At 44.5% G+C, this 14,212-nt stretch overlaps 1 protein-coding gene across 1 annotated transcript; it reads left to right on the top strand.

Moving 5' to 3' along the window:
* The first annotated feature begins 9,090 nt into the window (after positions 1-9,090).
* On the top strand, positions 9,091-10,147 carry LOC103019025 (olfactory receptor 6J1). Its single transcript, XM_057542689.1, is given in 6 exon segments — positions 9,091-9,262; positions 9,265-9,362; positions 9,365-9,511; positions 9,607-9,834; positions 9,837-10,005; positions 10,113-10,147. Coding segments are annotated over 6 exon segments (849 nt in total).
* The last annotated feature ends 4,065 nt before the right edge of the window (positions 10,148-14,212 follow it).

The raw sequence follows: 14,212 nt of genomic DNA, 5'->3' as shown, positions 1-14,212 counted from the left end.
GAGCCATGCTGGACACAGTCAAGTTGCTCATAGAACCTACTCCTAGGCCGAATAAGTTCAGAAAGGGATGGGGCTCCATGGTAAAGAGAACTGAGCCCCAAAATATCAGAAGCTTTAATGAAAAAGGTCTATCAATTCAGAAGCCCCCTAACTCACAGATTCTTCCAAAGAACTGCCAGAATGGAAGACACACTGTGCACCAAAGATTTGGTGCTGAGCATAGCCCACCAGTTCACACACTTTCTTCCCTGTGGTAAGCTCCCTGTTAGGGATGCCATAGTCCTTTCCTGAAACTTATCCTCAGGCTGGGGCCACCGTCCGATCTGTTTTTATGTCCTTAAATCTACAAGAAGATTAGAGTTCCAGTCCCTTTGAACCCCTGGGAGAGTCCTCATTTTATACGCAAATTGGTATATGCAAATAGATACGAGGGGGCACTTCTCACCTCTGCTGCAGCATTCAAGGCACTAATTAACATAAGTGGATGCTCTGGGGTGTGACCTTAGGAAGCATGTCAATGGCGCCAGGTGGAGGATGGATGTTATCTGCTCTTCCCAGATGCACTGGAACCCCAACTCTTGCCCAGCCAAAATATGCTGCTGGTCTAGCTTAGTAACAGACATTTTGCCTTATTTCTGTAAATTGACTAAGGACTTTTTCTTCATTCTTGTTCTTCATAACCTCTCCATATATTTGGCACTGTTGACGCTCCTGCCATCTTGGATTTCTCCTCCCCTGCTTCTTAACCCTGCCCGGTTCTGTTTCTGTTGGTTTGCTTTCTGACTATTCCTCTTGTTCCCCATGGTGATTTAACCAAGGTCTTTCCCCGAAGCTCCACCCTTTTTTCCTTCTCTACATAAACTTCTCCAGAGTGTACGGTTTCATATCCACTTGCTTGCCTGCTTACTCACTTACTGAGCCTCTCTCACATCCCTTATGTGGTACTAGGCTTAGAGAACACCAAGATGAATAAAATCTAGTTTCCGCCTTCAGGGAGTCATATAATTGATAAGTGGTAACTTGACCCGGTACCTGGCTCCTTCTACTCACGTTCCGGTGCTCATTGCCCTCTGTCTAAAGACTGTAAGTTATTTATGCATGCTCAGTCTTAATCTCACATGACTCCTTTGCCTGTAACTCCAGCCTTCATTGATTTTCTTCTCCAACAAACTGCTCTAGTCAGGAGAGCTGTTTGTTTGTTTTTTTTTAATTGAAGTATATTTGATTTACAATGTTGTGTTAATTTCTGCTGTACAGCAAAGTGATTCAGTTATATACATTATTTTTTATATTCCTTTCCATTATGGTTTATCACAGGATGTTGAATATAGTTCCCTGTGCTATACAGTAAGACCTTGTTGTTTATCCATTTTTTAAAATGTATGTATCTATTTATTTATCTATCTATTTATTTATTTATTTTTTGTGGCTGTGTCGGGTCTTAGTTGGGCATGTGGGATCTTTCGTTGTGGCGTGAGGGCTTTTCATTGTGGCACGCGGGCTTCTCTCTAGTTGTGGCACTCGGGCTCCAGAGCATGTGGGCTCTGTAGTTGTGGCGCGCAGGCTTAGTTGCCCCGCAGCATGTGGGATCTTAGCTCCCCAACCAGGGATCGAACCCACATCCCCTGCATTGGAAGGCAGATTCTTAACCACTGGACCACCAGGGAAGTCCCTCCATTTTATATATACTAGTTTGCATCTGTTAACCCCAAACTCCCAATCCATCTGACCCCCACCCCACCTCCCCCTTGGCAACCACAGATCTGTTCTCTATGTCTGTGAGTCTGTTTCTGTTTCATAGATAAGTTCATTTGTGTCATATTTTTGATTCTATATATAAGTGATATCATGTGGTATTTGTCTTTCTCTTTCTGACTTAGCATGATAATATTAGGTCCAATCATGTTGCTACAAATGGCATTATTTTGTTCTTTTTATGGCTGAGTAGTATTCCATTGTATATGTTTTTTATCCATTTATCTGTCGATGGACAGTTAGGTTGATTCGATGTCTTGGCTATTGTGAATAGTGCTGCTATGAACATAGCGGTGCATGTATTTATTTATTTGGCTGTGCTGGGTCTTAGTTGCGGCACGTGGATCTTCACTGTGGCTTGCGGGATCTTTAGTTGTGGCATGCAGGATATTTAGTTTCGACATTTGAATTGTTAGTTGCGGCATGTGGGATCTAGTTCCCTGACCAGGGATCGAACCCAGGCCCCCTGCATTGGGAGCGTGGAATCTTAGCCACTAGACCACCAGGGAAGTCCCGCATGTACCTTTTAGAATTACAGTTTTGTCTGGATATCTACCCAGGAGTGGGATTGCTGGATCATATGGCAACTCTATTTTTAGTTTTCTGAGGAACCTCCATACTGTTTTCCATAGTAGCTGCACCAACTTATATTCCCACCAATGGTGTATGAGGGTTCCCTTTTAGGAGAGCTGGGTTTTATTCCTTCAACAGTTTTATTACCTTGGGTAACTCATTTGACCTATATTGGATTTAATATCTCTATCTGTGGAATGAGAAGGTTATAGCACCGGGATTCTTTCATCTCCAAAATTCTATGATCATTTACAATTGGAGGGAGGTAGTGGCTAATACGAAACAGCAATTATATAGTGAAGCTAATGCTTTAAAAAAAAATACTTATGAGCAGCATCCTCATGGGGATTCCTAGCACATCATAAAATTGTTGGCTGGGTCTGGAAAATATTTGTCCTTATCACTTATTATAATTAGCCAGTCGCCAGAGCTATTAACATGCTCAGGTAAGAGGAAGGCAGGCATGGGAGTGGCTGAAGTTAAAGCAGGATTAGATGGCAGGCTTAAACTTTCTGGAAGGATTGTCCTCATATAGGTACTGTTCTGAGATCATTGATCTTTATAGTAAGTTTGTGCCTTAATCCGTAAGTTTATACATGTTATTCATGTTAAATCAATTTCTATAGAGTAAGAGTTCTGCTTCAGATCTTAAAAAAAAAATTCCTGATTAGAAAAATATTATTTCCTTAGTCATTGATACTTTGAATTAAAAAAACAGATCCATTCAAGTTAGTTGACTAAAAGGGTATGTGTACATATGTGAAAGAATGAACTATTAAATGGCAATGAAAATGAATCACACGCAGCACAGTTGAACCTCCCAAATGTAAGATTGAGCAAAAGATGCCAGACACAAAACAACAGATACTATATGGATCCATTTATATGAATTTCAAAAACAGGCAAAACTAACCCATGATGTTAGAAATCAGGATAAAGGTTACCTTTGGGATGGAGGAAGGGAGTTAGAGAGGGACTTCTGGGGCGCTAGTATCATTCTATCTCATGACCTAGGTGGTGGTTACACGGGTGTGTTCACTTTATGATAATTCGTTGAGCTTGTGATTTGTGTGCTTGTCTGTGTATGTGTTATATTTAAATTTAAAAAGTTAGGACTTCCTTGGTGGCTCAGTGGTTAAGAATCCGCCTGCCAATGCAGGGGACATGAGTTTGAGCACTGGTCCGGAAAGGTCCCAAATGCTGCAGAGCAAGTAAGCCCGTGCACCACAACTACTGAGCCTGCGCTCTAGAGCCCGCGAGCCACAACTACTGAAGCCCACATGCCTAGAGCCCGTGCTCCGCAACAAGAGAAGCCACTGCAATGAGAAGCCCGCTCACCGCAACAAAGAGTAACCCCTGCTCACGGCAACTAGAGAAAGCCTGTGCGCGGCAACGAAGACCCAACGCAGCCAAAAATAAATAAATAAATAAATAAATAAATAAATAAATTTTAAAAGTTAAAAACACTTGAGTTCTACACTGTGGATTCCTGATTCCAAGTGGCAAGAAAAGTATGTCTAGAGAGGGAGAACCCAGCTTAGGCTTGAGCAGGAGGGACAAGAGCTGGGCTCTGGAAATAAGGTGGGTGGAGAAGACATTCCAGTTGGGCCAGCTGGGGGCAGAGTGAAGACAGTGGTCAGACTGAAGTAAAACATGTGTACAAGAGTGTGTAAGGTGGGAGCTGAGGCTGGGAGGTAATTCTGGGAGAGACCGTGGGTGGGGCTCTTGAGTACCCAGCGGAGCAGCTTGGGTTTTTCTTTTGGATAGTGGGAGATCACTGAAGATTTGGCATATTGAGAGCAGAACTTTAGGATGCTGGAGAGGAGGGTACTCGGTAGCGTGGAGTGGTAGGGGTGGACACAGTTGCCAGGGCGGTACTGGAGAGGGGCAGATAGAGGACTGCACTCCGAGACTCTCTGAGATATGTCTGGTAGTGTTGATCCTGGCTAGTGTTCCACCTCCTGTTCTTGCTAGTGTAGACATGTTTGGGTTTTCATCCTTTCCTAGGTGGGCCTCAGGGGCATCAGGCTCAGGCTGTGTTCAGGGACAGCTTGGTAAGTTGTGCCCCTGAGGATTCCCCCATGATTGGATCCTTCTCAGAGAGTGCGTGCTCTCACCTGAGCCAAGCCTGCCCCGCCCTGCCCCAGTGGGGGCCAAGCATGGGACCCATACGTGAGACCCTTCCATTGTATTGCCCCTTTCAGCCCTGATCAAGCAGAGTCTGCGGCAGTGGAAACCTTGGTGTGACGGTGCCCAAGCCTGGGGCTGCCCTGTGGGCAGGACATGCTGGGGATTGGCCAGTGTTCCTCATTCAGGCTAATGTGAGTATTGCTGAGTCCCCTGGGTGAGTGTTGCTGATCACTCTGTAGAATGCAGATGGCGGAGGACAGTGGGGGTGGTTTCTTCATTCCAGGAATCCTAGGCAGGGAGGGTTAAGCAAAATTCCCATGTAAAGAAGCATCTTCCCTTGTCTTCACTCTTTGTAGCCAACCAGATATGCTGTCCAAGGAGAAAACAATTGATTAAGGCAGAACTGTGGTCTGATGAGATGTATCCCGGGGCCAGGAGTGACAGTGTTTTAAGGTGGGATGGTCCATATCTCATAAAGAGGAGGAAAACAGGATTTGTCCTTTGCCAAAAATGGCAGGATAGCAGAGCTTCTTGAAATAACAGCAACATTTGATTATGGTGGTTTATGATTTTCTAAGGCACTTCATATGCATTATCTTATTTTCCATTTTGAGCTTCTCAACTAGGCTGTGAGAAAGATAGGGAAAAGAGGATTATCCCTGCTTATCATGTGAGGATTTATGTGCGGATGTCCGGAAAGGTGAGGTGATTTGTCCAGTCTCAAAGGTGGTAAGGGGTGGAACTTGAAACCAGGTCTCTCCACTCCAGGTCCAGATTTCTCTCCATGTACTAGCTATATTTCCCCGACAGGATTCAACTGTCCTGCAGTAACCATAGGATAAGTTTAGCTCCAGGGACATTTGGCCTACCAGTCTCTGAAAACATCTGATGGGGAGGTGGTACATGTTGGATTGAGGGGACATAGGAGGAGGAAATGAGAGAAACGGGATGATAATTGTTGCCTGTCAGGTGAGTGCAGTGTTCCTTTTCCCAAGAAGCAACCAAGACTAGACTATAGGCATTGAGCAGAGGACGACAGAGGAGGCAGGGAAGACGGCAGCATGAGAGGGGGACAAAGCAGCATCCAGTAGCTTGCTGGAGAGGCTCCCCCCGACCTTCCCTACCTGCGTCAGACGGTATAAACAGCATGGGAGGCTCCAGTTGGTCAGTAGATGGCCCAGTTGGACTGAAGGCTACTTCCTCACCCATTCAGGGTGAGGGCCCAGAAGATCTCTAGACCTCTCAGTACTGGAATGGGTGCCACTCCCTGTAACTTCCTAAGGAGTGTAAAAACCCAACAGACTAAACTTTCCAGCAGTCTACACCATGTGCACACTCATCAGGGAAGACTTCACAGCCAGGGCAGAAGTCCAGATGAGTTGGGAGGGGTTCATTTCACCTGTCAGATGCTGCTGGTCTAATGTGAAGCTCACTGTGGCTTTTGATCAAGGTAATTACTGTAGAAGGTTCTAGGTGGCAGCAGAGTCCGGATGAGCAGACCTGAGCTTAGAGGTGGCATGAGGGGTCCCCAGTTGAGCTGAATGCAGAGCAACCATTTGGCTTTTCTGGGTTGCCTAAAGGGCAGAAGGTCCTGTTATAATCTAAGGCATGTATCTTTGCCTTCATTCAACTTCTTGAAATTTTTGATATTAAGGGGTTACTTTCCACTGGGTGCAGTGGCAGTTCCTGCAAAGATGTACTTTGAGAGTTAAATGAGATGTCTTGCTTCCTCATCTTACTGTTTCCAGCCTTGGTGACCAAGGTTCACCCTCTGCATCATTCTTCTTGATTTTCTAGAATTTGCATATGTCTGCTCTTGGTAATTGCCGTGTGTGTGTGTGTGTGTGTGTGTGTGTGTGTGTGTGTGTGTGTGTGTGTGTGTCCGAGCAAGTGTGTCTGCCATAACTAGGGGTCAGGGCTTCTCCCTGGGGCCATGGCATTTCCTCCTGCCACATTCCTTCTTCGAGATCCTTGGCAATGATCCATGCTACAACGTGGCAGAACCTTGAAAACATTATGGTAAGTGAAAGAGGCCAGACATAAAGGACCACATATTATATAATCCATTTATATGAAATGTCCGGAATAGGCAAATCCACAGACACAGAAAGTAGATTAGTTGCCAGGGAAGGGGGTGAGGGGAGGGATAAATTAGTAGGCTGGGATTAACATATACCCACTACAATGTATAAAATAGATAACCAGCAAGGACCTACTGTATAGCACAGGGAACTACACTCAATATTATGTAATAACCTATAAGGGAAAAGAATCTGAAAAGGAATATATATATAACCGAATCGCTGTGCCGTACACCTGAAACTTACATGATATTGTAAATCAAGTATACTTCAATAAAAATTTTTTTAAAAAATTGGTTGCCCGGGGTTGGAGGGGTTGATAAAATTGTTCTGAAATTGATTGTGATGATGAATGCACAACTAAATACTACAAGCTATTGATTTGTACACTTTACATGGGCGGATTGTATGGTATATGAGTTATATCTCAAGGAAACTTTTTAAAAAGAAAAGATCCTTGTGCAATACAGACACAGTGAGTTGGCTGCAGAGGCTGTGTGATGTGACTACAGTGAGGTGGGGGCAGGTCCTGCGGGCAGACTCCATGCGGGAGTGGCTGAGAGTGAATTCTGAGATGGGCAGAGGTTAACTCAATCCTTGGGATTTTTGCAGCTTTTTTCTTCACTAGTTTATTTTTCTGTCTTCCCTAGTCCAGTCCATAGACGGTCTTGGTCATTAGTAAGCAGCAAGGTCCTACTGTATAACACAGGGGACTATATTCAATATCCTGTGATAAACCATAATGGAAAAGAATATGAAAAAGAATATATATTGTATAACTGAGTCACCTTGCTGTACAGCAGAAATTAAACACTACATTGTAAATCAACTGTATTTCAATAACATTTTTAAAAAATTAAAAGAAAAGAACTTGTATGGATTCACAGTCTTTTCAACACTTGTTTTTATCATGTGTCTTTTTTTTTCAATATAGGGGGTATAAAATAGTATCTTGCTACTGTCTTAATTTGCATTTCCCTAATTACTAATGAGATCAAGCATCTTTTGGTACATTTATTGACTATATTTCTTTCCTCTTTAATGTAATTCAGGTCAAATGTTTGGCCCATTTTTCTATTGGATTGCTGCTTATCTATTCCTTATGGCTTTGTAAAAATCAGTATGCTGATTATATATTATGGTTACTAAACATTTGTCTGTTATCTGTGTCACACATATGTTCTCCCTGTTTGTAATTTGCCTTTAATTTTACTTTGGGGGTCTTTTAATAAACAGAAGCTCTTAATTTTAATGTAGCTTAATTTATCAATATTCTCTTTTTTGTTTAGCACTTTTCTGAACTTTAGTAAATTCTTTTATATGCTAGGGCCCAAAACAATATTCTCCTATCTTTTCTTCTAGAAGTTTTGGTTTTTACACTTAATTTTTTTGTCCTTCTGGAATGGATGTTAGTGTCTGCTGTGAGACAGGGAATCTAATTTTACTTTTTCCCCATATGGACAATCAGTAGTACCAGCTTCCTTTCATCTCTGACATGTAGCACTGTTCCATATTGTGTGGGGTTGTTTCTTGGCTCTTTATTGTGTTCTGCTGGTCATTTTACGTATATTTGTGCCAATACCATCTTGCCTTCATCACTCTGGTTTTATGTCGTGATGTCTGCTCAGGCAAGTCCTCCCCACCATCTTCTCCTTTAGCAACGTCTTGACTATATTAGGATCTTTGCTGATTTACATTTTACCCCCCAAATGGGATCATAAAGTTACTACTAGTTTATAACTTGCTTTTAAAACAAACCCTTAATAATAATAATACATTGTGAATATTTTGGCATTCTTATATAATTTTTAATGACTACATGATATGTTACTGTTTAGATATTCCACAGTTTACTTATTCCATCCCCCATTTTTGGATATTTAAGTTGTTGCCAAATTGTCATTATTGTAAACAATTTTGTGGTGAATGTCCCTGTGGCAAAATATCCATGACTATTTCCTCAAGATGGGAGTAGGATGTCTAAGTCTAAGGATTGGAGCAATTTTCAGGTTTTTTTTTTTTTTAAGTTGTTTTTTTTTTTTTTTGATGTGGACCATTTTTAAAGTCTTTATTGAATTTGTTACAATATTGCTTCTATTTTATGTTTTGGTTTTTTGGCCACGAGGCATGTGGGATCTTAGCTCCCCAACCAGGGATCGAACCCACACCCCCTGTATTGGAAGGCGATGTCTTAACCACTGGATCGCCAGGGAAGTCCCTAGGTTTTTGATAGAAATTGCTAAATTATTTTTTAGGAAGTTCACATGAACTGTGTGATAGTGAGGTCTCATGGCAGGCTCCCTTACTAACAGTGAACATTATCATTAAAAAAAACAGCAACAACATACATTTTCCAACTCCATAGGCAAATAATTTAAAACCAAGTTAAATTTGGCTCACATATCTAATCTGGATTAGCACATTCTATGTTTGTATTTTTCTAGTGAACAGCCATGGCGTTTCATACACTGAACACGCTCCTAAATACATCTGTTCCATTAGGGGAACTGAGCTGGGCCTGCGGGCCCATGGAGAGTCAGACTGTCGGGCGATGGAGTTTATTTTGCTGGGATTTCCTCTCAGCAGGCAGGTGGAGCTGCTGTTCTTGGTGCTGCTACTGCCCACATTCCTGCTGACGCTCCTGGGGAACCTGCTGATCATCTCTGTGGTGCTGTCCTACTCCCGCCTCCACACCCCCATGTACTTCTTCCTGTGCAACCTCTCATCCTGGACATCCTCTGCACCTCCGTCATTTCTCCAAAAGCATTGGCCAACTCAGTATCTGGGGATAAAACCATCTCCTTTGCTGGCTGTATCTACTATAGTGCTATTTCTACTTCTTCCAGGGCACGGTAGTGTTTCTCCTGCTGGCAGTCATGTCCTATGCCCGCTATGTCACCATCTGCTACCCCCTGCGGTATAGCACCATCATGAGGCCTTCTGTCTGCATTGGGACCGTTGTGTTCTCTTGGGTGGGAAGCTTCCTGCCTGTGCTCTTTCCAACCATCCTCATCTCCTAGCTGTCCTTCTGTGACTCCAACATCTTTGACCACTTCTTCTGTGACAGTGGGCCCTGGCTGGCCCTGGCCTGTGTGGCACCACTGCCATTGAGCTGATGCATTTTATGCTTTCGTCCACAGTCATCCTCTGCTGCAGGGTCCTCGTGGCCTATTCCTATACGTACATCGCCCCGACAGTAACGTGCATCCCTTCTGCAAGTGGGAGGAAGAAGCCCTTCAACACCTGTGCTTCCCACCTGACCATAGTTGTGATTTCTGGTAGCATCATGGTGTTATCTATGTGACTCCCTCCCAGAAAGAATATCTGGAGATCAACAAGGTCCCTTCCGTCCTGAGCAGTGTTGTTGCTCCATTCCTCAACCCCTTCATATGTACTCTGAGGAATGACACGGTGTTGGGGGTCCTCAGGGATGTGTGGGTCAGAGTTCGAACAGTTTTGGAAAAGAGTATGAGGATAATGCCGAGGAGCGGATTGTCCTCCAACAGTGACCACAGAGGAGGGGCTAGTTCCTCTTTCTCTTCACTACCGGGTATCCGTCGTTCAAATCCCCAGTATTAAAAGAGAGGATTGCCTTAGCAAAAGGATGAGCTAGCTGAGGGATCCTGAATGGTCTATAGCAGAAAGAAGTGGAGCTTGGAGACAGGTACTTGGACTCTGGCCTTGGTTCTAACTCAAACTCTGTGGCCACAACTGTATCACCTTGTCACCTGCCACTCTGGCCCTCAGTGCTCTCATCTGAAGTATGACAGCGTTGGACTTGATGATCTCTAAGATCTGTCCACACTGAATATTCCAAGAATTGCAGAAGGGCCATACAGCCTGTGTCCTGTTTGAAGTCCCATCACGTTTGACCCCGTTTCCTCGTGGATCCTGAATACAACTCTTCTATCAGCTTGGCACAAAGTCATTCCTGGTCCCCTCTGCATAGAACCCCTTTCCTTCCATCTTCTCTAGGAATCTTTCTAGGAATAAGCTTCATTATTCTCCGATCCACTGTCATATCCTGTAATCCACTGTTTTCCCTCAGTGGACATTTGTAATGATTGGTGGATATACGTAGTCCGTGTTATTTAATAACACTGCTTTCTGTACTAGAACATGTCATAACATTCAATGTGATCCCATTCTTATGTAAGACATGCCCTGTTCCCTCAGCCTCCAATGATTGAGCCACTGATGGATAATTTGACTGAAGACATAATCCATTGCTGGGCCAGTGATCTATGACCTGTGTGGCTTGGCTGGAGCAAATAAACTGTGCAAACAAATGTCTCTTTTTTGAGAGTTTGAACTAAGACATGCAGAGACTATATTGAACAATGGTAATTCTGCCCCTGGAAACTCAAATAGACTTGGTGCCTGGAGTGGCCATTTGGGGGCAAACACAAGCTGATGAGTAATTATATTTTTTGTTGGGGGATCCTCCATCTCTTCTTTTTTTATTGAAGTGTAGTTGATTTACAATGTTGTGTTAGTTTCAGGTGTACAGCAAAGTGATTCAGTTATACATATTTAGTTTTCAGATTCTTTTCCGTGATAGGTTATTACAACAAGCTGATGAATAATTAGAGGAAACCAGTCTGCTCATCAGATAGAATGGAATTGGTGTGTAGAGAAAAATAGACAAGAGACAGATGAGAGCCCACTCAGCTGCAGAGACGCAGAGTAAAGGGCCCTCCTCTCTAATGACTTCCCAGATCAGGGAGCTGACAGTTTTATTTCCTATTCCCGGATTTGATGAGGTTGCCAGTACCCATACATCAAACCCCTTTTTACTGAACTCTTTTGAGAAGGTCATTGTTTTTCATGACCAAAAAGCAGCTTGACTAAAGCTCTCTCTCTGCACCAAGTGTAGCCCTTCCCTCTTTCTAGCTCCGAGGAACTAGAAAGATGCCCGTTTCTAACTGAACTCTTTGTCTGAATTCCTGGTGCCCAAACGCTGCCTGAGATGCTTGACTGGCACCATCTAGGCCTATGGTTCAGGTCAGCGCAAGCCAGATTTTTTCAGTGTCATCAGAAACACTGAGGTTTCCTTCCTGTCCCCCTCGGCCTCTAGCACTGCAGGATCTGCTTTGCCTGAATTAGCACCTGTGCTTCACGTGCACACCTAAGGAAACTCTGTAGAGTGCTGTGGCAACAAACGAAGACCACCCAAATGAGAACAGAGTGCTATTCATCCAGAACTGGCTACCGCAAGGAAGTCAGCCACCATCACTTGTATTTGACTGAGACTCAAAGGCAGGCAGGGAGCTGGGAGGCTTCGTAGCAGAAGAAGAGGGTAAGGCTCAGGTGTGCTCTGATTGGAGGGTTTTGGCCTGGGGAAGCTGGAAGTGGGCTAACTAGAAACAAGGTATCTTTGGGAGCGTGTATTTGGCTTTCCCTGACTAGTGCTGAGTTGGAAAAAAAGTGGGGGAAGGAATGGGGCTGCAGAAAAATTGGGACGTTGGCAGTCCTGACCACCTCCTGACCATTCTGGGCTGACTGCTGCAGAGGCTGTAGATTGGTTCCCTGCCTAGTTGCTTCGGGTTTTCTGGGTCAGAGTTCTATTGTCATATACGGTGTGACTGTTGTCCATTTGTGTATTCAGTGTCTCAGTTCTTATAGCATTGAAGTTCTTGCACCATTTTAAAGTTTAAGCAGAGGGACAATCCTTCCTAAGCAGACAACCAGATCCCATCAGTAACAGATGATGAAAGGTGACCTCAGACAAGCAGAGTTTAGTTGGTTCTCAGGCCCGGAGTGGGAGCTGGAGAAACAGAGGAGGTCTTGCATGTGCTGAAGACCCTGCTTCTTTGAGTGACCCAGACTCCAAGGTTTAGACCCTTTGGCTGGTGGGGCCTGCCCAGGGCATCCCAGCACTAGAGGCAGTTCCCTGTTGCAGTACATCTGGCAAAGCATCTGGGCTCTGAGGTCCAGTCTTCCGTGAGATTAGGAGACAGAGCAGATGTCTTGGGTCGGATTATGGAGAGAAGGAAGCTAAGCCACTCTGCTTCCCCGTAGGGCGCTGACAGGGCCTCAGAACCTTGTCCTCTCTGCCAGAAATGTTTCACTGAAAACATCTGGAGGTCCATGACCCCTCAGTTGTCCTTCTTTCCTAGCCTCAGGAACTCTTTAAACCACCGACTAGACTTAAAAGCAGCGACAGGGACTTCCCTGGTGACGCAGTGGTTGAGAGTCCACCTGCCATTGCAGGGGACACGGGTTCAATCCCTGGTCCGGGAAGATCCCACATGCAGCGGAGCAACTAAGTCCGTGCACCACAACTACTGAGCCTGCACTCCAGAGGCTGAGCCACAACTACTGAGCCCACGCGCTGCAGCTACTGAAGCCCATGCCCCTAGAGCTTGTGCTCCGAAACAAGAGACGCCACCGCAATGAGAAGCCCGCGCACTGCAACGAAGAGTAGCCCCCGCTTGCTGCAACTAGAGAAAGGCCATGTGCAGCAACAAAGACCCAGTGCAGCAAAAAAAAAAAAAAAAAAAAAAAAGCAGCAACAAATTCCTACAAATTTCCAAGTTCCCACTGGGAACCTTTAGCCAAGTGCTTCCGTTCTCAGCCCACAGAAGTCACTTCCTTCTTCTAGGCCTCCTCATCCTTTGTGTGGTTGGTACACTTGTCTGCCTGTCTTCCCCAAGAGATAGCAAATGCCAGTGAGGGCAGAAAACTCGGTATTGTTAATTTTGGGTCCTCTACCCTCTTTCTCCTAGGAACCTACATTAGTGTGACAAAACAAAATTATTTTTAAGGCAGGACAAGAAAATTTTAACCGTCACCATTTTCTCTGCCATTTGACCCACTCCTCCCTCCTCTTTAGTGTGCATTGTGCATCTGCATTATACATTAACTAGATCCCCTTAGAAGACACAGGAATGATGCCGAAAACTCAGCTTCTCTGTACACCAGTGCCGAATTGAATTGAAACAGGAGGAAAGGAGGCAGGGCACAACCTTTGTAAGAATGACATAGCCCAAGGACATAACGTAAACTGATTAGAACCAAATGGATCCAAGATGGCGGACAAGTCAACTTTTTCCACTAGACGTTGAGCCTCAGTATCAGCAAGCTCACATCAGCAAGCTAAATGACACACCCACAGGCGTCAGGACAGTTCCAAGACCGACCATAAGGATCAAAAAGTGGGCGGTGGCCCAATTCCTGGAAATCCCTGCCCCTTCCCAAAATAGCTGGAATACTCCTCCCACTCATTAGCCTATGAAATTACCCACCCCTATAAAAACTGACAACCCCATACCTGGTGCCTTTCTCGCCTTCTGAGATGGCCCACACTCTGTCTGTGGAGTGTGCTTCTCTCTAAATAAATCCACTTCTCACCTATCACTTTGTCTCTCACTGAATTCTTTCTGCGATGAGACATCAAGAACCTGAGCTTCATTAAGTCCTGAAACCAGGTGTGTTATCTCAGTTGGAAGACTGTGGGTTTTAGCTGGGTTCAAGTCCCTGCTGCGTGGGTTCAAGTCCCAATCTGAGGTGCACAGTTTCAATTCCACTTCAAAGACATGGTTCCCAGTTCCTTAAGAAAGACTTGCTGGGTCACAAAGCTGGCCAGAGGCTGATTTAAATTTTTAAAGCTAGACCAGAGCCTCCCATCAAGCCTCTTAGATAGCCTCAACCACCAGAGGGCAGACAACAGA

Source organism: Balaenoptera acutorostrata, chromosome 3 (assembly GCF_949987535.1).
Source record: "Balaenoptera acutorostrata chromosome 3, mBalAcu1.1, whole genome shotgun sequence".
NCBI classification, from domain to species: Eukaryota; Metazoa; Chordata; class Mammalia; order Artiodactyla; family Balaenopteridae; genus Balaenoptera; species Balaenoptera acutorostrata.
This window is presented reverse-complemented; position numbering and strand designations above follow the sequence as displayed.